The sequence below is a fragment of the Triturus cristatus genome, chromosome 5_1 (assembly GCF_964204655.1).
Source record: "Triturus cristatus chromosome 5_1, aTriCri1.1, whole genome shotgun sequence".
Classification (NCBI taxonomy): domain Eukaryota; kingdom Metazoa; phylum Chordata; class Amphibia; order Caudata; family Salamandridae; genus Triturus; species Triturus cristatus.
This window is the reverse complement of record NC_140587.1, coordinates 811,600,287-811,624,018: the sequence shown is the minus strand read 5'-3', so window position 1 is coordinate 811,624,018 and position 23,732 is coordinate 811,600,287. Positions and strand designations below refer to the sequence as shown.

At 47.6% G+C, this 23,732-nt stretch overlaps 1 protein-coding gene across 2 annotated transcripts in view; it reads right to left on the bottom strand.

The window, feature by feature from the left end:
- Positions 1-23,732, bottom strand: part of LOC146831505 (adhesion G protein-coupled receptor E1-like) — a 722,905-nt gene that overhangs the window by 439,660 nt on the left and 259,513 nt on the right. For both annotated transcript variants that reach the window (XM_085605840.1, XM_085605842.1), the window contains exon 3: positions 14,504-14,650. In XM_085605840.1, the coding sequence (XP_085461966.1) occupies positions 14,504-14,650 (147 nt within the window). The remainder of the gene's footprint in view (positions 1-14,503; positions 14,651-23,732) is intronic.

Genomic DNA, 23,732 nt, shown 5'->3' with positions numbered 1-23,732 from the left:
ATAGAGGGCTGAGAAAACGACCAATCTCCCTGGACTGGGCACAGCTAATAGAACATTTCAAAGCACACACGGGGGGTGTCGGAGGGGTCCCAGGACACACTGGAGGACCAGACGGATGTTCACTGATTATTAATGCTAAGGCTTCTCTGATTTTTTCGGGACTGCCTCTGTCCCCTCCCCTCTGCCCCCCCTTCCTCTTCCCCCTCTCCCCCCCTCCTCCTTTGCGCCTCTCTTCTCCTTGTCCTTCCCAACGATATCGGATATGTCTTCCTAGGAGTGTTACATACTAGTGTAGAGGTATGTACAGCACAGCGGCAGAGTAAAAAAAAAAACGTTGGGTATGGGGGGGTGGGAGTAGTTCTAAAATGATAAGCAACACACTGCTTGATATGCTACGTCTGATACATAAGTGCATTATTGTCATTCGTACCACTGCTAAATGTTAATGCCAAATATGTAAATGTACTAATTTATGTGGAACAATTGAACGACATGTAACATAAGTCATAAGATGGTGAAGAAAAACAAAAAGGGAACTCCGATACTTGTAATGTACTTAAATATCTTGCAACACTTAATAAAAACTATGTTAAAAAATTATTTTTTTAAACGTTTGCGTTTAGCAACATTGTGCCACGGTCTACTGCGTATTTGGTGTACCAGGTATATGATCAGGGTTAGTGCTTTTAAAGGCTTCTATCATTACATCCCACTCCATAGATATCTGATTCTTCCGTAGCCCACGGGCTTCCTCTCAGTGTATAGTGGCACTTTCAGCCCCACCCCAACGTAGCACCTCGCTGTGCCATGTGTATATTGCAGGGGGTTTGGCTGATTTCCATCTCATGGTAATGGATGTTTTGGCAATCATGAGCGCCAGATCCAGGAAGCGGAGCTGGACCTTCAGCAGTGCTTACAGAGACCCAGCAGGCACTCCAACACTGAGTCTTCTAATTGGGGATGTGTAACCTCCCCTATTAGTCGTTTGACCTCCCCCCAGAATTCTCTCCGGCGCGGACATGCCCACAGCATATGGATTAGGTTGGCCTTCTCCAGCTGACATCTGGGGCATTGATGTTGTGTACTTGGAAACATCCGTTGTAGGCGGTGTGGTTTAAGGACCATGCATTGTATGAACTTAAAATTTGCATTTTGGGTTACCTTCTTTGGGTGTTCCAAAATATCAGCCCATTCCCTGTCTGATATTACCCTTCCCGCTTCTGCCATCCATTTGGCTCGGAGGGTGTCTAGGGGCATCGTAGCGTGTGCCCTGATGCTCAAGTATAACCATTTGATGAGGTGACGTCCCTGCCCCATGTAGTATAGGGTTTTAACTAGCTCATGTGTCTGAGGTTCCTCCCGTTGGGGGCCCAGTGTTTCTTAAAATATTGCAGTATCGCAGCGTGTAACATGTATAGGTGGTTAGGCGCCCCGGGTCCTCATATAAAGTTTTTCCAGTCCATTAAAATATCCCCATTAAACAGCACCCCCACCATTTCCACAACTACGTCTGACCATGCCCTTATTTTATGCTTCGTGAGCCGACTGCTCAATAGTGGGATCCCCAGCAGTGGGATGTTGCCTGCATAGGGGTACAGCCGGTTGTATATTGCTGTGCTTTTCTCCAGGATAGCAATGCTGTATTTAATAGAGGTGGTACGTCCGGAGGGATTTTACATTGCAGCAGTAAAAATGTGTGTAGCTGTCCCTGTTTAATGTTTTGTATAGTGTATCCAATCTCTCCCAGGTTGCGGTCTGCAGTCCAGTAGGACAGCCATTGCAGTTGGCTTGTGTGATACTATGCCCGGAAATTCGGCACTCCCCAGCCTCCTCTGCTTGTCTGTATTTGTCATTTTTTAAGACTCACCCTACGTCAACCCCACTACCCAGATGAGATACGATAATACTGTACCTAGTGTGTTAAAAGTGATTGGGGGTATTATAATCGGTAGATTAGTGAAGTAATAGAGGAGCTGGGGGAGTACCACCATCTTGGAGTGTATTCCTCCGATCGCCTTATTAAGGTTAACAGCATGTCCGTGTGGGACCAGTATATGTGGATGCCCAGATATTTAAACGAGTGTTGTGCCACAGGTGGGAAGTGCAGCCCAAAGTTGATCACCTCAGGGCGTGAATGATCTCGGAAGAAGAAGGCGTTCGATTTTGATTCATTAATGGCTAGGCTGGATATCTGTTCAATCCATGTAAAGATTCTTGGGATTGGGTCTAGCTCACCCAGGAGATCCTGCACGTAAATGATTATGTTATCCACATAGGCAGATATCAGATTTGTGGAAGTGCCCATCGGTATCCCACATCAGCCAGCCTTCTGTCGTAGCCAAAGGGCTAGTGGTTCTAGTGCCAGTACAAACAATAGTGGGGACAGAGGACAGTCCTGACGAGTATTCTCGTGAGATGTGTTTGCCTGTTCGGACTCTCGCCATGGGGGTCTCATATAGCAAGCGTATCCATCGGCGATAGTCAGGGGGCAGCCCAAACCTTTCGATAGCCTTGAACATATAATCCCAAAACAAAGTATCAAATGCTTGTCGTAGATCAAGTGCAACAGCCGGCATTTGTGTATTGTTCTAAGTTGGCTTTCATTATATGATGTAGCATCCTGATATTTAATGACGTGCTGCTTGCTGGTATGAATCCACATTGATCAATGTGTATTAACTTATTTAAATAGGGATGTAGTCTGTTTGCCAAAATTTAACTTAATATAATAGCGATAACGGGCGATACCCTGTGATGTCTGTTGTTTCTATCCCTGGTTTTGGTAGTGATACTATTAATACTTGCGTAGTAGTGTAGGGAAGGTAGCCCAATTCTATCAACTTGTTATATAGCTCTTCCAATTGGGGAAGTAAGGCCTCCGAGTAGGTACCAAAAACTCCACCCATAAACCATCCAAACCCGGTGCTTTATTATGTGGGAGTCCATTTATAGCGGCTCTTATTTCCGCCCTAGTGATGGGACCTGCTAGAGTGTCTCGCATGTTTGCCGGGAGCTGTGGATAAGGGAGATCCTCTAGGAATGTATCTATTAGTGTGGTATCTAATGAGGGTGGCTTACTGTAGAGTGTCTCGTAATATGTACTGAAGGCATCATTAATATCTTGTTGCTTACATACCATGTGTCCCCCCGGCATGGTAATTTGACTAATGACAATGGTCGGTGGGTCTTATGTCAATGTCTTTGCTAGCATGGTCCCCGATTTATCTCCCTTGGTGTGTGTTATCTGAGTAAAGGCCCTGTAGTCAATTACCCTGAGGGTTTCTAATAACTCCACATGTTGGATACGTGCCTCTTGCAAGGGAGCCTGTTTAGTGGGATCGTTCGCCGCTTCTTGTTCCAGCCCTTTCATATTATCCTCTACTGCATTCAGATTCTTATGTACCTCCTGTCTTGCTCCCACTGTGTCGCTGATCGCAGTTCCCCGGATTACTGCCTTGAGTGTGTCCCATTCAACTAAGATTGAGGACGCAGTGTTACCATTCTCCAGAAAATAGTAAGAAAGTGTAGTCGATAGGGTGGTACGGAACACGGTGTCTTCTAGCAGCTGAGACCAAAGCTTCCATGTGGGTACCGGGGTGGGTATTCTACCCCAGGTAACGGAAATCTCTAGAGGATTATGATCTGAGAAGGTTTTTTCTAAATACGTGGCATGCGTCACCTGGGCAGCTATGGCAAGGGAGCACATGATCCTGTCTATTCTGGTGTGCAATTGGTGTACGGGGAATAGAAAAAATATTCTTTGTTAAACAGATTCTTCATCCTCCACACATCACATAGAGACTGTTGCAGGGATTCTGCTCATGCACAGAACTATGCGCAGGAAACCAGAACCTCAGTGACTAGTGGTGTACCAAAAACTCACCTCAGTACCCAGAACCCCTATCCGACTAGCATCAGTGTCTCATTCGTTCTCCGTATCATCTCGAAGCTACCAATGAACAAGCGACTTAGAGTACTCTCAGGAATGGTGGGAATCAGAAACACCTTTTCGTTATTATTTTCATATCAGTCCACAACAAGAGTAATCAGAGACACGGTGAAGTTTAAAATATTTATTTTTAACTACGTGCCCTAAGGAGCAGTACTTTGGCTAATACAAGCAGACAAATGATCAAAAACAAAACCATCAGCATTGTTACAATACCATAGAAAATGAAGGGAGAAATCATATTACAAATGATGGTGGAATATAGCCACCCTCCCTTCGTTAGTAAGCTAGCTTTATGAAACTAATAGAAGGTCTCTAGGTTTGAATGGGGAATCCCATACGTAAATATCAGCTTAGGTGAATCACATCACAGGATCAGCTCTGCTCTGTATCTGGAAAAGGTTGTCTCCAAAGTGTCTGAATTATGCATGCAAATGCAATATTAAAGGCACCCGAGTTTCAGATATTTGCAGCTGTGTGCGTGTTATGGCTAGAGCGTGGGCCGATCAACATGAATTCAAAAGTATACATTGTTATTTGACCTTGACGACTTCTGCACACAGTGTTCAGACGAAGGTCGCGCTGCACGTCTAGGGATGTGAACAACAGACCGTTCTCATGTGAACAAAAAGCAAGCCAGCAGTTTTTCTTGTAATAACAGCTACCTGCAGTGTCGCGTGCAAAAGCAGCAAAAGTGGCAAGATGGCGTTTTACATCTAAGGCGCTTATGCTAACATAGCAATGTGTGTACATGGAACTCCGTCTCCACTACAAGACAAACCGTCCACCCAGTTGCGCAGAGCCTCTGCTTGTTTAATTGTACCCGCTCCGTGTAGGGGTGGATGTGAACGGTCCAGTCCCATGTCCATAACTGCATTGCAGTCGCTCCTCATGATCCACGGGTATGTCTCCCAACCCACCAGTATTGTGTTTAATCCCAGAAAGTATTTGTTCTGATCGAAATTTGGAGCATATAAGTTACCCAATACAACAAGTATGCCATCTAGTGTCCCACATAAAAAGATGTACCTGCCCTACGCATCTATTCCCTTAAATAACACTTCAAAAGGGACTCCATGTCTCATCCAGATCATTACACCCCTGGGTAATGCCGAGTAGTTAGTAGAAAACATCTGACCCTTCCATTTCTTCCGCATTTTTGCGGCTTCCGATTCCGTCAAGTGGGACTCCTGCAAGAATACTATCTGCGCCTTGCACCTTGCGCCTTATCAGTTGTGCATGCACCCTATGCCATTTCTGCACTGATCCTAGACCAAGAACATTCCATGAAAATAGATTATATGTCTTGAGCTTGTGCATCATATGGTAACTGTAGTGTGTGTGATCAAAACACGAGATAACAGACGCAACATAGGATATATTAGTTGCTGTGTGCCAGAACTCCTAAACTCTCATTGTTACACTAATACAAGGCCCGACCAATGAACTAAGCTGGGCCAAATCAATAATACAACATATTGAACTTTGCTGTATTGAACTGTTGCATACACAAGTAAGGGGATGACTCTTGCGCCAACCATGTGATAATATTCATACTCATTAGCTCATCTGAGCCGGGACTAATATAACTAACATTACAATGCCATTGTATTCATATTACAAAAAAGGATATGTATGATCATGAATCAGTGTGCCAGTGCCATCATACTCAGCTGACTCAGGGGTGAACAGAGCAGTCAGTTCCGTATCTCATAAGCCCAGTGGATCATCTGCAGTCTGGGGCGTCACTGTAGGAAATAATGTTAGGCTGCTCTCTGAATCGGATCTCACTGAACTGCCCTCTGAAGATTCCATTCGTGAGGCGCTTTCCCTGAACGTGGTTGCCGTTGCCAGGGCCACATCTTTGCTCAGTTGCACCTGATCCTGAGTAGGGCTGAGTACCAGTGGATTATTGGTGGTCTTCACATTGCGGCACGATCGCCAACCTTGCAGTCGTTTGGGACTGCCTGGCAGTCTCCGGGGGGGGGGGGGGGGGGGGGCATAACAAGACGACGAGGTCAGGTCCATGACCTCGATCCATTCTTCCACATCTTCTGAGCTTTCAAAGAAATAAGGGTTTTGTTCATGGATAATTTTCAGACGGGCAGGGTATAATAGGCCATATTTTAAGTTCAGGTCTCGTAATTTCTTTCTGCCTTTCAAAATGCTGTCTCCACCCTTTGTAGTGAGGCCGGACCAGGGACGACAGAACTGGTTGTAGTAAGCAAAAGAAACTTTCTTTGAAACCTGCACACTTCAAAGGCTGAAAGAAGTATAAGGAGTGAAGCCCTGACCCCAGAATTTTAGAATACTTCTGGATCAAGAGCACCCTGCCAAGAAGAAGAACTGAAGAACTGTCAGGAGGAGTACTGCTCCTTTCCAGTGTGTGTCTTTGTTGGGTTGACCTGTAATTGCGCTTCTGTCTGTGGGCAGTGGAAAGGACTTGACTTTTACTTTACTATATTCTGCTTGAGAATATTCTCCAAGGGCTTGAAGTAGAACTTGCCTCCTGACCTTGCTTGTGGTGTTAATTCCAGTTCTGGGCCCTTGGAGGTTGTTCCTGCTGCAAAAGGCATCAAGAAGACATCAAAACTGACGCGTCACCCATCCAGCACCTGTTTTTCCGATGCAGCACCGCCTTGCAGGAGAAAATCTCACACTCTCCTGCTGTGCGACCGAAGAAATCAGAACAGCGCCTGTCAGCAATCGTAGAAACCGCTGCAGCCCGAGTTCAGCATACCGTGTCTCCGAAGTCTGAGACCCCTCCACTGACTGATGCATGCCCTGCTGTGCGGCTGAAAGAATCAACACATCATGGGACTGTGGCTGAAGAAATTGATGCAGCGCCTGTATGCTGCCACCTCGACCTCCATCGCGCCCGGATTTCCATGCATTGCACCTGTGTTGCAAGTTTTCCTGACACATCAGACCAGACCTGTCTTGGAACCAATGCATCACTTCCCCCTACAGTCCGGATTTGATGCATCACATCTCCTCATGCACCAGAACTGCTGCATCGCCTTCCCAGGGACTCAGGAACTGATGCACTGCTTTTTTTTACGACGCTTTCCACCTCTTCGGCTGTTTTGCCTCATGGATTTTGATGCATTTGAGGTACTTTGTGTAAAAATCTGCATCCCGGGATTTCTATGGACAGAATTGCTTGAAACATTTTAAAAGTCATATTTTGAGTTGTGTATTTTGGAATTTTGTTGTTTTTATCTTGTTTGGTTCAGATAAAGATAAGGAGACCGGAACACGAAGCCTTGAACCTTATTGCTGGCCCCTGGCTCATAACGCACTGCACTTTATCGAGAGTCCCTGGAGGGGCTTTAAAACCATTGCGGCGGTCCCGCAACGCAGGAGACCGGAACACGAAGCATTGAACACTGCTGCTGGTCCCTGGCCCATAAAGCACTCTGCACTTTATCGATAGTCCCTGGACGGGCTTTAAAAGCATTGCAGCGGTCCCGCAGCGCGGGAGACCAGAACACGAAGCCTTGAACCCTGTTGCTGGCCCCTGACCCATAACGCACTCAGCACTTTATCGAGAGTCCTTGGAGGGGCTTTAAAAGCATCAAGGCGGTCCCAAAGCACGGGACGCGCGCAGGGCGTGCCCGGGCTCGGCCCGGGCCAAGACCGGGCCAAGATGGGCCCGTCTTAACCCATCATAGAACGTGAGAGGCCGGGCCACCCCCCTAAGGTTGGATTGTTATTTTCTTTTCTTCTATCGGATTGTGTTTGGAGACCTTGACTTTCCTTTCTGTTTCCCAGGACATAGTAAAATAATGGGTAAAAGGAAGACAGGCTTCATACCCACTATTGCCCCAAGAGCGGGAGGACAAAAATCGCTGATGACCTATTTGACTGGTGCAATGGGGCTATTGAGGAACAAATAAATACAGTCGAAGATACTCTTACCCAAGGCAAGTTGGGTACACTAACTGCGAGTAATATACGTGTTAGTTCGCCTAAAAAATATCCTAATGCAGTATTTCACAGGCAAGATGTTCAGGGGGTTCAGAATGGGTGTATACAGGAGACATCGGATCATATATATGTGAGTGACCCAGAGAATGATCCCCAACCGCCCTCGAAACGTAGTAAGAACCCTGATGTATCTGAGGGGATACAAGCAGTAAACCATGCTGGGAAGAGTCCTGTGAACCTAAGTAAAAAGTCGTTATCTAAGAAAAGGAAAAATACTTGTAAACAATTAAAAACAGGTGAACTTAGAAGGTCTGTTAGTTCAGGGAGACCCACCGTGAAAATGATAAAATTACGAGGAAAATTGATGATTTATATAATTATGTAGTAGGTGCTTTGGGGAAATTAATAGAGAGAGTGGATGTTATAGAGGGATGTTTAAGAGGTGACAATAGGGTTACTGCTGGGGGTGTGAATACACAACATAATGCTAACCATCCCCGTAGTTCACTCTTAATCCCACATGTAGGGAATCATTCCCTCAGTATTGTACCCGTAGAAACCGCGAGCACAGACCGCATGTCTAGTGTAACAAGATTGGCCACACACAGTTCAAAACCACCTTGTAATAAGTCGCAAGTTAATAATTATCATAATAAGCCTAGAAGAAAGGAGTTAATAACAGAACAGGGGGCACCCAATTGGGACGAGGAAATCCCCAGAGAACCTAGGATATAACCATCTTGATTTACCACCGGCTGCCACACCATACATAGTAATCCTAGCCAATGTTCCTTCACTCCATACATCAGTATATTAAACTTGGGAGGGTCTTCGAAATAAATCTCTTTACTGGCTATTAAAAAAAAAGGTCTTACTGATGCTTTATTTGAAAAATCCAAAATGGTTATACGGGTTACATGGGTGGGAGATGGCTGAAAAACTTTTCAGGGGGATTGTATTGCTTTGACTTTTAGCGACCCTATGTTAGTGCACGCAGCTCTCACAAGGGCAGGGAATGTACGTTTTAATCATACTGAAATTAACGTCTTACCCTTAGGCTCTTTCTATCAGCCCCCAGTTGTGAATCATTTTAAAGCCATGTAAGGAACCCCTATGTTGACACAACAAGCTCATGTAACGTCCCGCTGTATAGTCGTTTTGAGCTGCAAACCACACTTGAATATATAGATTGACCAAGGGAACAACATATGAGAGGGGATGGTCAAATTAGGTTGGAATATCTACCACACCCTGGTGATATTTTACAAGAGCAGTTCTTTGATCAAGGGACTGCGTTTGTTACTGGGATAGATTGCAATCTGAAAACAGATCAAATAAATGATGGTGTGGATACGAATGAAAACATAATTAACTCTGAGGGCAATACTGAAATTAGTCCCAAACATATAGTACCATCAATAATGGGTGGCGACAACCCCAACGGACAAGAGAATACTAAGATCTCAGGGGGGGACAGGAAAAGGAAGATACAGTTAAGGCATGTAAAATTCTTTTTGGGAATATTGCTGGGCTATCCACAAAAGTGAGAGATTCTCAGTGGTTAATCTTCGTAGAAGAATATTCTATAATCTGTCTACAAAAAACCTGGACAGTTAATGAAAAACATATCAATGGCTATCGAACTTTTCACACACCGGCAGTTATCAGTGATCAGGGGCGTAACAAAGGTGGATTATGTATTTATGTCTCTAACACTGTGGGGATGACCAACTTGAAACTCACAATTGAGACTGATTATTACCAGATCCTAGTAATGCATATTGTAGGAGAGTACTGGCAGTGTTACCCAATTTTTATAATAATATCCCTAAAATTCAGATAATGAGTGTGCTAATGAATTTACGTCAAGCATTGAGGAATATGGAAGACAAGATGTCTGGTGATAGGTGTATTATATGGGGGGTGACTATAACTGTTTCCTGTGCCAACATAGTCAAAGGGGTATCTGTGGCCTAGGAAAAGATAAAGAAGATATGCTGGCCCATTTCTCACATATAACATTGGGTGACTTGTTAAATGAAATTGTTTTTCAGTTTGATCTACGAGCTGTGTACTCCCTTGGTACCTTTTGAGCCTACCTTTAATGGTAGAGGTTGTAATTCTATTATTGACTTTGTTCTAGTGTCAAATAGGTACTCAAGAAATGTTCGTACTTTCGAAACCCATGGTATTATAATGAGTATCACTACCCAATCAGCATTGTTTTCGATCTAGAGTGTTCTGATAGAACTAAGAAGGATAAGGGTTTACATTATAATTTTAATATCAATCTTCCCAGCACAAACGGGTACTCTTTAAATTGGTCAAAATTGGATCCCATGGTTTTTATTAAGAAACTTGTAAAAAGGTCCAGAGAAGATCTTGAAGTTTGTCTTTCCGAGGAAAGAAATGATGAAGATGTTCTAAATGCCTTCCTTAAAATTACCAGAGATGTACAGAAATTATTAATTAGGGAGCAGAAACGTGGAACGCATAAGACACAGGGCTTGGTTGATAGGGAATGTAGTAAGGCGCAAATCCACTTAGAGAAAGTATTACATAGGAAATTAGAAAAATGGAGGAAATAAGACAGGCTAGAATTACATATTGGCAGGTGATAAAAAAGCGAAAGGTACAATTAAGATTGGAGGCGTGGCAGACCCAACACCAGGCATGTTTAAGGAAAGATAATAATTGTTTTTGGAAAGCGGTTAATGCACCATTTTTTGCTAACAGGGATACTGACATTGTAGATATTGCCATTACTGAGGATAAATGGGTCCAGTATTTTACTGGTCTCTATAATGATGAGACCCACAGATATGATCAGGCATCCTCAGTAGTTGCGGTGACTGATGATAGTGTACAGACTACAGTATTTTCTATAGATATTTGTTTTTCTCTAGAGGAAGTAACTTGGACCATAAATGAGAGCGCATCTGGTAAAGCACCGGGGCAGGATGGCGTCCCTGTGGATGTATACAAAACTAATACTGAGCTGTGGGCCCCACTTTTAACTAATGTTTTAACTAGATGTAGTCGACATGATTTTATTCCCACATGGTAGGACGCAATAGTGATCCCCATTTTTTAAAAGGGAGACAGAAACGAACCAAGGTGGCATCGTCCAATTTCCCTGTTAGATTCCCTCTTGAAAGTAGTAGGGAGGGGAATTTGAAATAAACTACAATTATGGCCTGATGAGACAGGAGTGGTATCTAATTTGCAATATGGGTTTCGAGCGGGGCTTGGGACAATAGAGCAAGGACTCAATTTAACCTTGATTATGAGTAAATATACATTAGCAAACATGAAAAGTTATGGAATGTTCTTAAAGGGATGGAAGTCGATCCACCTGTGCTTTTATTTATAAAGGAATTGTACGGGAGGCTGGGGCAAGGATTCGAATTGGGGAGGCAGGGGGAGTGTTCAGCTAAGTTTCAAATGAGAAACTGAGTGAGGCAAGGCTGTGTACTCGCCCCTTTTCTTTTCTCATTATATATTAATAGTCTTGGACAATATTTGATTGAACACCGGCAGGACTATCCAATCATTAAAAATACACCTGTCCCTATTTTACTTTATGCGGACGCCGCCATTATAATGGCACGGACGCGAATAGCGTTGCAAAGAACTGTCACTTATTTTGTTAATTTTATGTAAGAGAGGGGTCTAAATGTGAATATCAGTAAGACTTACACAATGAATTGTGGAAAACAAATGACAAAAAAATTTGATATTTTTATGCATAATAATAAAATTGAAAGTACTGATAAATTCTCCTACCTGGGGATTAACTTTGATCGGACAGGGTCTTGGACTGCCGCTATTCGGGCAAGAAAACTAATGTTTTCCAGAGCAATAGGTGCGGTGATTAATTTTTCTAGGAAACTAGGCTGCAGACATGTCCCTGAGTTACTAGCTATTTACAAATCCAAATGTTTATCACCAGCTTTGTACGGGGCAGGTATATGGGGATTTGCAGATGTTCAAAATCTACAATGCTGTGAAAATGCATTTACACGTTATCTGCTGGTGGTACCTAGCTCATCTGCTAATTTTACTTGCCATTCGGAACTTGGTCTGCCTTTTATTACTGATATCATTAGAATTAATCCTCTTTTACTTTGGCACAAGGTTTGGGTATCTACTGAGACTGGTTTTAATCGAGATGTCATCATGGACTGTTTAAAACTCGATAGGGTTGCTATTATACCTTGGCTTGGTTATATCAAAGAAATGGCGAATGAAATTGGCCATCCTGAATTCTTTGAAACTCCTGAGATTATGGTAACAATCCCTAGAAAAACCTTAAAAACAGATATTTGACCCACCTAGAGAATAAGCGTTGGCTTAAAGAAAGAGATTAAAAAAACGTCATAGATAACCATTTAATGTTAATACGCCCAGGCATACAACCCTACTTGGAACAGGTACAGGGAAGCTTTGATCGCATGCTTTTAACTCGCTTTCGTTTTGGGACCTTCCATAGATTGATTACCTTTCCAGAAGTTAATGACTGGTCGAGAAACCTACTTCCATGTCTGTGTGATGACATTTCAACCCAAACCACGATGCATAGTATTTTATTTTGTCAATTTTATACATTTCCTAGGAAAAGGTTTTTAATACCAATCTCCAAGAGCATGGATTTAAGACAATGCAGAATAGCTTACTTGAAGTTACAATCTTTAGAAAATCAGTTGATTATAATGGCTATTTCCTCATTTTTAAAGAGTGTTATTAGGTACAGGAATACAATGTAAAGAGATAAGCAAAATCAAATAAAGCTGAATTTGATTTGATTTGAAACTTTAATTTTCTAAATTGGTGTGGTGTCCATTTGTAGTCTTTTCACTGTGTCACTGTGTGTCATATACAAATGCTTTACACATTGCCTCTGCAGTTTAGCCTGATTGTTTTGTGCCAAACTACCAGAGTGTGAGCACAGGCAAACTTTGGTGTGTACTTTATTCATCCTGACTAGAAGGAAGGGTCCCTACCTGGACAGGTTGTATACCACTGCCAACTAGAGACCCCCAATTCTAACAGTGTGTGTCTTGTTTCTTATCAGAGCCCCTTTCAGAGAGCTATGGAGCAGGCAGGAGCTACTGTGCCTAACTGTGGGGGTTGAGAACTTGTAGGCCTGTTGTCCATGGGCCCAGCTTACTATGGGTCCAAAGCAACTATGCCAAGTACCTCTTCAAAGCTTAACCCTCAGTGGTAGTGTTAGTCGAGCAGTTCACAAGTTCTCAGGTGGAAGGTAGATGTAGGGGGTTAACACGGGCTCACGCCTAAAAATATGTGCAATGGCAGCAATAAATGATTGCCCAGTCAAATACTTGCTTTTCAAAAAACAGAGTATTTATATATGAACACAAACATCATACACAAATAATACACACAGTCCCCTGAGGTCTGTACTCTGGATGGGCAGATCTCAGAGTCCCACTTCCCTTTCTCTAACGGTAGTGGCCTTTTCCCTATTCACAATAGGCGACATTTATGTTAGGCCCCACTAGCAGTCCGAGTCTCAGGAGTCCCACTCCAACTTTTCCAAAGTCAAAAGTGTTCCAGCCCTTAAAGCACTATGAGGCCCTTCGGCCCTGTGATAAGTCTTATTTTACCCTGTCCTGCAGTGGTTGCTTTATCAGCATCCACTGGAGCGTACGACACTTGGACGTCTCAGCGGCTGCTGGTAGTGAGTAGCACTCTCAGCTTTGCAGAAGAAGTGGCTGATCATTCACATCCGCTTTCTCTGAAGACACAGTAAGTTCCTCTTATCCTTCTCACAGGTAGGGGGATGATCGCTCGGGTTCTGATATTTCATTCTCTGAACGCTGGTGAAATCAGGCAGCAATCCTAATCCTTACCCTTCATACGAGGTCATAAACATTACTCCACACATGGGAAATGGTCTGGTTGGCACAGTATTGATGCATTCTTCATGGCGGCTGCCTCTGGCATATGGGGTCACAGACTTTACTCCACACACGGGCTACAGCCCACTGGGAACAGGAGTAAGGCAATCTTCACAGTGGTCCTCTCTGGCATATGGGGTTCTCAAATTTGCCCTGAACACAGGAGACACCCCAATCAGTGCAGCAGTGGCTAACTCCACGCCTTCCGCCTCTGCCATACGGAGACGCCAACTTGAATCTGCACACGGGCAATGGCCTGATCAGTGCCGCAGTCATTTCCTTACACCTTACAACAGGGATCCACTTGCCAGGATCCTACACTGGACCGCGCTCCCTCCAGGCTCTCTCCTCTTCCTCAGAGGGCACACCAGTCGTGTAAACCAGACAGGTGCTGTGAGCTCTGCCTGCTCCCCTCTGAAGTCCTGAAGTCCAGTGGGGGCTGGGTTTTGATGTTGTCTTCAGTCCCTCCCCTGGAGCAGTGAGGACAGGTCCAGTGCCTCTGTGCTCAGAATTATAGGGTCTAGAGTTTTTTAACCTAAAATTTTTGGTCCAGAGACACTCTAATAATTGTGAGTGGTGCCATGCCACCCCAAGTTCTCTGTGGGTAAAATTGCACCACTTGTAATGAAGCCTGAATGAAAAACAACATTTCATATTGAAAATTACTGCAAGCAGAATTCAGTTTCCAATAGGCACTCCTTACCGTCACATGTCAACGAGGAGTTGGTAAAATGTATTTCTCCAGAAGCCACAGCAAATCCAGCTTTACAGGTGCAATAGAAGCTGCCAATAGTGTTAACGCAGGTAGCACGCTTGGGACATGTGGAAGCAATGAAGCACTCGTTGACATCTGAGGTACAGTGAAATAGAAAGAAGAACTCAATAAACCTTAATCATAGATTTGCAGAAAACAGGGCGATGACACTCAGCATTTAGCACCTTACATCCTGCTCACATTCCATAGCCATTGTGAAGATGCAGACAAATCCCCCTCAAGATAATCAGGACAAAAAAGAACATTTATTTTAGTGATATGCCCGATAGTTCATATCCTGGGTATCTTCTTCACAATTAGTGTCTAATATCTGATTTGAACAACATGACACAGTAAGCTCATGACCTGGTTCTCTTGAAAAGGTGCAGCCTCTATAAAAGAAGCCACATCAAGGGGCATAGCTTACCCTTATTATATAAAAGGGGAAGAGACATTAACAAACATCTACAGTACAATATGCTTAGAAAGATGACTTTTTGTTGTGAGGCATAGTTCCACAACAGGGGATCATAAAATAAGACATGGATTCGGGTCAAGAATGAGAGTTGAAGGAACATTTACCCACTGGATTTATGGGGATTAAATGTGAATACAATTCAAAACCTCATAGATTAACACAGAAGTTTTAAAGAGGTGAGAGATGAAAGACAGAGTTGGTGTAAATGTTGGGTTGAAAGTTCTGCAAGAGGCAGGTAGGTGGGCAGACTAGAAAAACCTGGCAGTTCTGATCCTGCATCAAAGTAATGCATGTGGAATGAAGAAGGCTAATTTAAAAAATCTGGGCCCAAATGTACCAAAAGACTGTTTGCAAAAAGTGGTTGCATCCAGACTTTAATTTTAGGATGTCCTGTATGTGCTATTTGGCAGTGACGGCCCGTGTAGGGCGTTTTACCGGGGCGGTGACGTGGCGCAGAGGAGGGGCTGGGTGGGGGGTTGCAAAATGTGGCAAACGGCCTATTTCAGGTAAGTTACGAAAAAAATGAATAAAACGAATTTCGTTGCGCGCGCTGCATCGCATTTGGCGATGCAGCGCGCGCAACGAAATTCGTTTTATTAATTATTTTCGTAACTTACCTGAACTCGGCCGTATGCCGCATTTTGCAACCCCCCACCCTGCCCCTCCTCTGCGCCACGTCACCGCCCCGGTAAAACGCCCTACACGGGCCGTCACTGCTATTTGGTCATACTGCAAAATCTCTAGACACTGTGGGCTATAGAATTAACTGCCAAGTGAATATTAATTATGCAGGTTACTACTTGTGACTCCCTGTGATTGCTTACAAACACAGGGATGGTGGCTTGCAAGGCACAGCAGACCACCATTCTTGCATTTGCATACCCAAACAGGAAACATTTTTGTACTTTAAAGGATCCAGTGCTGCTTAAAAAAAGGTTTGCTGTTTAGGAAAACATTGGGAGCAGCAAAGCAGTGGTGTCCTGGACTACTGCCTAATCCTGCCTTTTCTCCAGACCATGTCCATCCTGAAGCTGCTCACACCAGTGCTGCTGTTTCTAAGAGTGTAGGGCCCATTCCTCAAAGTCAAAGATGACCATGCTTCTTTTTTCCATGCATTCCTGAAATACAGGGCTACCACACTAACACCTGGGCGTCTCTCTGCATACTTTATACAAGCCTTGCTGCTTAGTGATCAGTAGTCTGCTATGAACAATTGCAAGACTTTTAAGAAATACGGCTGCATATTGGGCCCCCCCCGCAAAATGTGAAGAGGGGCCCCTGAGTCTCCCACAAATATTCATTAATTTGGCCATGAAGGTTTTGGCGGGCTCCTGAAGGCTTGTGGGCCCCTGTAGCATTGTAGCCTGGGGCCTAGGAATAACTTGGTGGCTAGAACACTGCTTGCCACGCCCAGCACTCCGGGCTATTTATTCTTACACATCACGTGCCTCCCGTGTGGACGTCAGGCACGTCCACGGTGGGCACGCTCAGGGGGGGAAATACTTTCACTATGGGAAATACTTTCACTATGGCCAGGGACCCCCGTGGCAGTGGACGGGTCCACTTGGCCAAACACTACATTCCTCCTTTACCCACAAATGAAAAAATTAAACAAACATTAGGCTTAACGACAAACTTTCTTACAGTCTCAAACTCAGTCTCTGCAGATTTCCTGACCAAACAAAAAGAACAGTCTTACTTGGTCTTGGTGCAGCTCACCTCCACCTCGGGAGTTGACAGCGGGCCACAAAGTCTCGGTACCTCTGGATGGCTGCGGGCATGGGCGTAGGTGGTACCTGCTCTGGCTGCGCCCTTCTGGAGGGGTTAGAAACATGTCCTCAGAACAGTCTGTACCCGCCACGCTGGGGCGGCTCGGTGTCCCTTGCGATTCCCGATCTCCTTGGGCTGGTGTGGTCGAGGCGCTCTCCGCGTCTTCGGTCCTGCGGGGAGTCTCTCCTGCCGCGGCTGTCTCCTCTTCCGTTGCCTCTCTGGGACTCGGGGGTGCCACTGGCCGGTAGTCTTCTCGCTCGGGAAATCCTTCCTCTCCTTCACTTGAGACTCTCTTAAAGAATGACACATTTCTTGTGACCTCTTCTCCATTCCTGACCGCCGTGATCAGTGTTCCGCTGACTCTCGTGACCGTCCAGGGGTCTAGCTCGAAGGGCAGGCGCAACTTTCCCCCTGGGTGGCGGTCTTTCACAAGCACTCGGTCACCCACTTGGATGGGGCTGTTGGCAGCTCTCCTCTTCCGGGATGCTTTGCGATTGGTTTTCGTCCTGTGTTCCATGGACCGGTTAGGCGGGGTTGGCGCTGACGCCCACCTGGGATGGTGTGGGATAGTATCGGTGACTGTCCTGCCAAAGCAGAGGCAGCTTGGAGAAACCCCCGTGGTGCAGTGGGGCGTCAACCTGTACTCCCGTAGAAACTGATAGAGGGCTAACTCTATGCCCTGGCCGTCCGCCAGTGTGATCTGAATGGTCTTGTTTAGAGTTCTCATTAGTCTCTCGACTTCACCGTTAGCTTGAGGCCACCTCAGGGTTATGCGTCGGTGCTTAATACTGTGGGACTGCAGGTATTCTGCTAGCTCGGCGCCAATGAACGGGGGACCATTGTCCGTGCGCAGCTCCCCAAGGAGGCCGTGGGTGGCGATTATCTTTTCCAACTTGGGAATTACTTCAGATGCAGCTGTCGAGGACAGGAACTCCACTTCGGGGTATCGCGAGAAATCGTCCACCACCACCAGCATGTAATTTCCCCCGGGGAGACTAACGAAGTCTGCGCTGGTTCGCACCCATGGAGACGTTGGTCCTTCTTCGGTGATTATTGGCACTGGAGGGTTGGGTAGGCTGGTCCCTAAGCACACTGGACATCGCTGGACGATTGTCTCCACCATCTTGTCGAGGCCAGGGAACCAGAGCTTGCTCCGAAGGCGGTTCTTCGACTTCACAGTGCCTTGGTGCGCGCCATGCGCCAGGAGGGCCGCCTGTTGGGTGAGGCAGTGAGGTAGCACCAGACGGGGCCCTCTCAGGAGGCATCCTTCCAGAGACACGGACAGTTCGTTCCGGACTTGATGGAGGGCCTTAAGCGTCGCTTGGGCATCCGGTGTGCGGAACGACGATGGGCTTTGGAGTGCCTTCCAGTTGCCCGACGTGACGGCTTGGATGGAGATCTGTAGGCAGTCGTCATCTTTGGTGGTTCGCGCCACTTCCTCCAAAGAGATCGGTAGCGGCCGTTACCTCTCCACGATCATCCAGACGTATTCCTCCGTGGCCGCGGCTTCTGCGGCTTTTGAGTCAGTGGCAGGGTGTGCGTGCCTCGACAAAAAGTCGGCAGGGTTCCGGGTGCCCGGCCGATATTCCACCGTGAGCTGGAATTCCTGGAGTTGGAGCACCCATTTTTCGATCCGAGGAGGGGGGCGCGTGGAGGAACCTTGGAACAGCGGGACTAGAGGTTTGTGGTCTGTGATGACCACAAAAGGGTGCCCATACAGGTAGATGTGGAAATGCCGGCAACCCCACAGGATGGCGATGGCCTCTCGCTCTATCAGCGAGTACCGCTGTTCCGTCGGTGTGAGGGTTCTGCTCGCATATGCGATGGGGGCCCATTCTCCGCATGCTTGTTGTTGGGTTAGTACGGCCCCCAGGCCTGTCGGGCTGGCGTCCACCACAAGTTGTGATTCGTTGCGGGGATCGAAATAGGCCAAAGTTGTGTCGGCCGATAGTGCCGCTTTCGTCCTCTGGAATGCCTCTTGCTGTGCCGGACCCCACTCCCAGGCAGCCGCCTTTGTGAGGTCCCGGAGGGGGCCGGTGAGGTCAGACAGATCTTTGATGAACCTCCCGCAGTAGGTGACCATCCCGAGGAAGCTGCGGACTGCTGTCACCGACGTGGGGTCGGGGGCCGCGTGAATATCCTTGACCTTTTCTGGGTCCGGGCCAATTCCTTGGTTTGAAAACCGGTAGCCGAAAAAACTGATGTCCTTGCGTAGGAAATCGCATTTTTCTTGGTGGGGGGTCAGCCCTTGCTCTTGAAGCCGGGTGAACACTGCCTGGAGGCGTTGGATGTGCTCGTCCAAGGTTGGTGCGTGGACCAGAATGTCATCACTGACATTTAAAACTCCCTCGAGCCCTTGTAGTACGTTCTGAATTATGTTTTGAAACATCTCCACCGCACTTGATATTCCAAAGTTGAGCCGGGTGTAGTGCCAGAGGCCCGCATGCGTGGAGAAAGTGGTAATCGGGCGCGAATCCGGGTGCAGGGGAATCTGGTGGTATCCCGACCTCAGATCCATCTTGGAGAACCACCTCGAGCCAAACAGCTCTCCGACTATTTCGTCTATGGTTGGCGTCAGGTGGCGCTCGCGCTTGATAGCGAGGTTGGGAATGCGCATATCCATGCAGATTCGCATGGCGTCCGGCTGTTTCGGCTTCTTGGCCACTACGATGGCTGACACCCACGGGGTGGGCCCGCTTACCCTCTCAATGATTCCAGCTCGCTCGAGTACCCTCAGCTCTGCTTCAACTTTGGGTCGTAGGTAGAACGCGATGCGTCGGTGACGGAGGGCTACCGGGGCGACCGACTTGTCTATGTGGAGGTGGATGGCGGGTCCCTTCAAACAGCCGATCCCTTCGAACAGAGATGTGTGTTTTTGAACCAGATGGTCGAGGCTGCGGGCTTGGACTGTGAGCGCGAAATGGATCAGCCCGAGATCTTGGGCTGTTCGGCAACCAAGCAAGAATCCCGATCCCTCTTGCGACACATAGATCTTGGTTTGCAGGCGAGTGGTGTCGTGGGACAGATCCGTTCGGAACATCCCGCGCAGGCGGAGTGGGCGTCCGGTATACGCTGGCAGCCATCAGGTTGATTGATGCGCCTGTGTCGATCAAGGCCGCCACTGCTTGGTCTCGCACGTTGACTGTGCACATGGGTTCTGCGGACGGTGTAGCCGCCAGCGTGTGGAGCACTCTCCCGACATGTACGGAGGCCACGTCCGCTTCATCGTCGTCCATGTCGCTGCTGGTGGATGTACTGGGTAGCGGCTCTACCTGTCTTACCCTCCTGGGTGGGCCACTCTGTTTCTTCTTGGGTGCCGACAGACACACACTCGCGAAATGGTTGGCCTTTCCACACGCGCTGCATACTTGGCCTTGTGCCGGGCACGCTCCTCTGTGGGGTGTCGCGCCGCCACACCACGCGCAGGCGCAGCCGGGAGGGGCTTGCGCCGGCCTTGGGTTTCTCCGCTGGGATTGTTTCGTGTGATTCTCGGCGGCGGCGGTCCGGAGGGTGCACACTGGCTCTGTCTTGATTGCGACCACCGGCTTTGGCTCCATGTGCGCGGCTCTGGCTTTAGACAACTCTTTTGACCGCCCGAGTACGAGGATGTCGCGCATGGGCATGTTGTCCGCTTCCAACACCCTCTAGCGCAACTTCGACGACGCACAGCCCTGGATGAATTGGGCGCGGATTTTGTCGTCCACGTCGGGAAGGGTGCACGTGCTGGATAGCTTCTTTAGTCTTGCGTAAAAGACGTCTACTGACTCCTCCGGGAGTTGGCGGGCTTGGCGAAGTAGGAATCTCTCATAGTCGGCGCTAGCGAAAGGTTTAAAGCACGCTGTGATGGCGTCGCGCAGCGTGTCATATGTCCTGGGCGGGCCAACCTCCATTACGTCCTTCGATATGTCATGGATGGCTTCTCCGCCTAAGTGTAGAAGCATGGCGCGCCGCCGCTCGGCCGCGATCTCTGCCGCCACAAAGTGGTTCTCGAGCCGTTCCACCCACTTCTTCCACCGTGCCGCCTGCGACGGGGGGTGCCGGTGACAGCAAATGGCTCCAAAGGGGGCACGTTGGCCATGGCCGTTGGGGATGGGCGCAGCAGCCGGGGCGGGCTCACCTTCACTCTCCTGGGGGCGGTGCACTATTCTTCCAGGCGTCGTGCGCTGGTCCTGAGGGGCCGCCTCGGTGTCCAGGGGCGTCCAGGCAAGCAGGAGGGGCGACCCAGGGCCTCAGAATGGCTAGATTCGCATCTCACACGAGATGTGTGAGAAACGGCAAGTCCGGACCACACCTTGCACGCGAGATACGTGAGAAATGGCAGGCGGGTCGCGTTGTTCCGCGGGTGCAGGCTCCGGAGGCACAGAAGCTTCCCGGGCAGGCAGGAGGCGGTCGCTGGAGGCCGAGGGGGCAGCGTTGGGCCTGGCCAGGCGGGGAAATGCACACAGCACAGCTGGGCATGAGGTAGGCAGCCTGGAGCTGGCTGGGATCACACAGGGGGCGGTGCACGGCCTCACGAGGAGGGGAATCGATCCGCTCCTTGGGCAAGAGCGAGAGGCGGCAATGCACGCAATGGGGTGACTAGACCACCTCGTCGCCAGTGTAGCGTTGTAGCCTGGGGCCTAGGAATAACTTATTATGCCACACATGTTCTTGAGTGGTGGCTAGAACACTGCTTGCCACGCCCAGCACTCCGGGCTATTTATTCTTACACATCACGTGCCTCCCGTGTGGACGTCAGGCACGTCCACGGCGGGCACGCTCAGGGGGGGAAATACTTTCACTATGGGAAATACTTTCACTATGGCCAGGGACCCCCGTGGCAGTGGTCGGGTCCACTTGGCCAAACACTACAGCCCCCTGCGCACATGGGGCAGCAAGGGTCTGTGTTCCACCCCTGATCCTTTCTTTGCACTTGTGTGGCCCCTTCTTTAATGCAGGGCATACCTGCACACATTGACGGTCACCACAACCCACAGTAGGTGTTCCCACATTTGCAATGGAGCATGTTCAAATGAGGGCACACCTTTATTCTTGCGCCGATGTCTTATAACAGACGCAGGCACACAGGCAAGCAAGCACTGACTTAGCATTATATAGGAAGTGGTGCACATCCTGAAAGAACCCGAGGGCACACCCCTTGGAAAGAAGCATGGTAAACTGTGGACCCAATCAGGGTAGGTGGGTGCAGTCAAACACTGTTTCTGCCTCTGAGGAGGGGTTTCATTGCCCCCTTTTTTAAATTCAAGCCAAGTTCATTCTCGCATCTGTTTCCTACTGCTTAGCTCAATCCAGAGTAGGAGCAACCTCAAGGGCTTTCACTTATGAGGCTGAAGCTTTGATGAGCATGAGACATGTTTGGTGCACTCTCACTGCAAAGATTTTTTTTTTAAAACCGACTTCCAAAGTGAACGTTTGCTCTTTAAAACCAATAAACGAATTGTCTGACAAGCTCGGAGTTCTGCTCCAGCACATGGGGCTAATTTCTATTGTTTCCTGTTCAGTTCCGCCAGGCTTTCCCTGGCGGTCCCGAACAGGAAAAATGTAAGTCAGAGCTACCATCCTAAATAGGGCCCCTCATCTGATGCTCATTGACCTACAGTCCTTTGGCAGATAGACAAACCGCCAAAGGCTTCCTCAATAGGAGCCAACGGAGTATCCGCCAGCATAAACCTGGTGCTTCACACAGTGCTAAATTTGTAAATTGAATGAGTGCCCCTGCTCAATGTTCTGCTTAGAAGCCCCCATCCGACGTGATTACATGCTTGCACCTCGAATACCAAGGCTGCGTAGACTTCAATCCACCTCAGGCCTCCTTAATCCACCACCAGATACCCTCTTACTCTTTAGCTTTTGCTGGCTCCTGCTTTCTCTCTTTATGACATTTTTCCTGCATTTCACTTCCTCCTTTTTTCCCTTCTTGTTTTTTTCTCTCTCTTGCTCTGTTTGATCAGGAAAAGTCCAGTCCCGAAACATGAGTGCCGGTGGCCCCACCAGCAACCAGCCGGCTCAAATTAAGCACTGGCCTTCACCCACCTCTGAACTGAACAGTAAAATGAGTGGATGAGCACCTGCCGCATTCTGCCAACTCTAAATGAGACCTCACACCTTCCACAATCTAAATGAGGCTTTTGCTTGAAAGGTCTTGAACATCTGCTGGATTCACTTGAAAGGACACGCCCATTTCCGGAATAAGCTCAGTAGCTCAACATTTGCCTACAAGGAGATCCGCAGTTATTCATGCAACTATCTCAGCAGCGTGTGATACTCTTAGGGGGAGATTTACAAAAAAGTAGTGCAACGTAAAGTAGCCCCCCACAAGGCCATGCTGTGTTGCACGACAAGGAGGGAGCAGGAGAGCGCCATATTTTTTAAGATATGGCTCTCTTCTCCCCTTTCCCTTGCGCCAGCACTGATTTCAGAAGCCCTGCGCCATGCACACACCTTAGCGATGTAGCGCTCAGGTGTGTGCATGAGTGTATCATAGGTTCTGTACAGGAAGTGTACCCTTCCCGTACAAAATACTATGCTAGACACAAGGGAAAGCTTTTCCCACTTGTATGCATGTTGCACAGTGCAGCATGGGAAACATCCTTTACCACGCAACCATTACAACGCGGTATGGTTACATCGTGGTTTTAACAACGCAAGTCGTTACACCGACTTGCACTGGAGGGCGCTGTAGGATAAGGAATAGTGTGAATTACTTTCCAACACCTTCCCTACTTTACGTAGACTGGAGTTGGAATAGTAATTCACACTATTCCTATGTCCAGCGCCCTCCAACGCAAGTCGATGTAACGACTTGCGTTGTTAAAACCGCGATGTAACATACCGCGTTGTAATGGTACGCGTTGTTACATCATACATCCGTGCAGCATGCATGCAAAGTCGGAAAAGGAAGGAGAAATGAAAGCATTTCTCCTTCCTAGT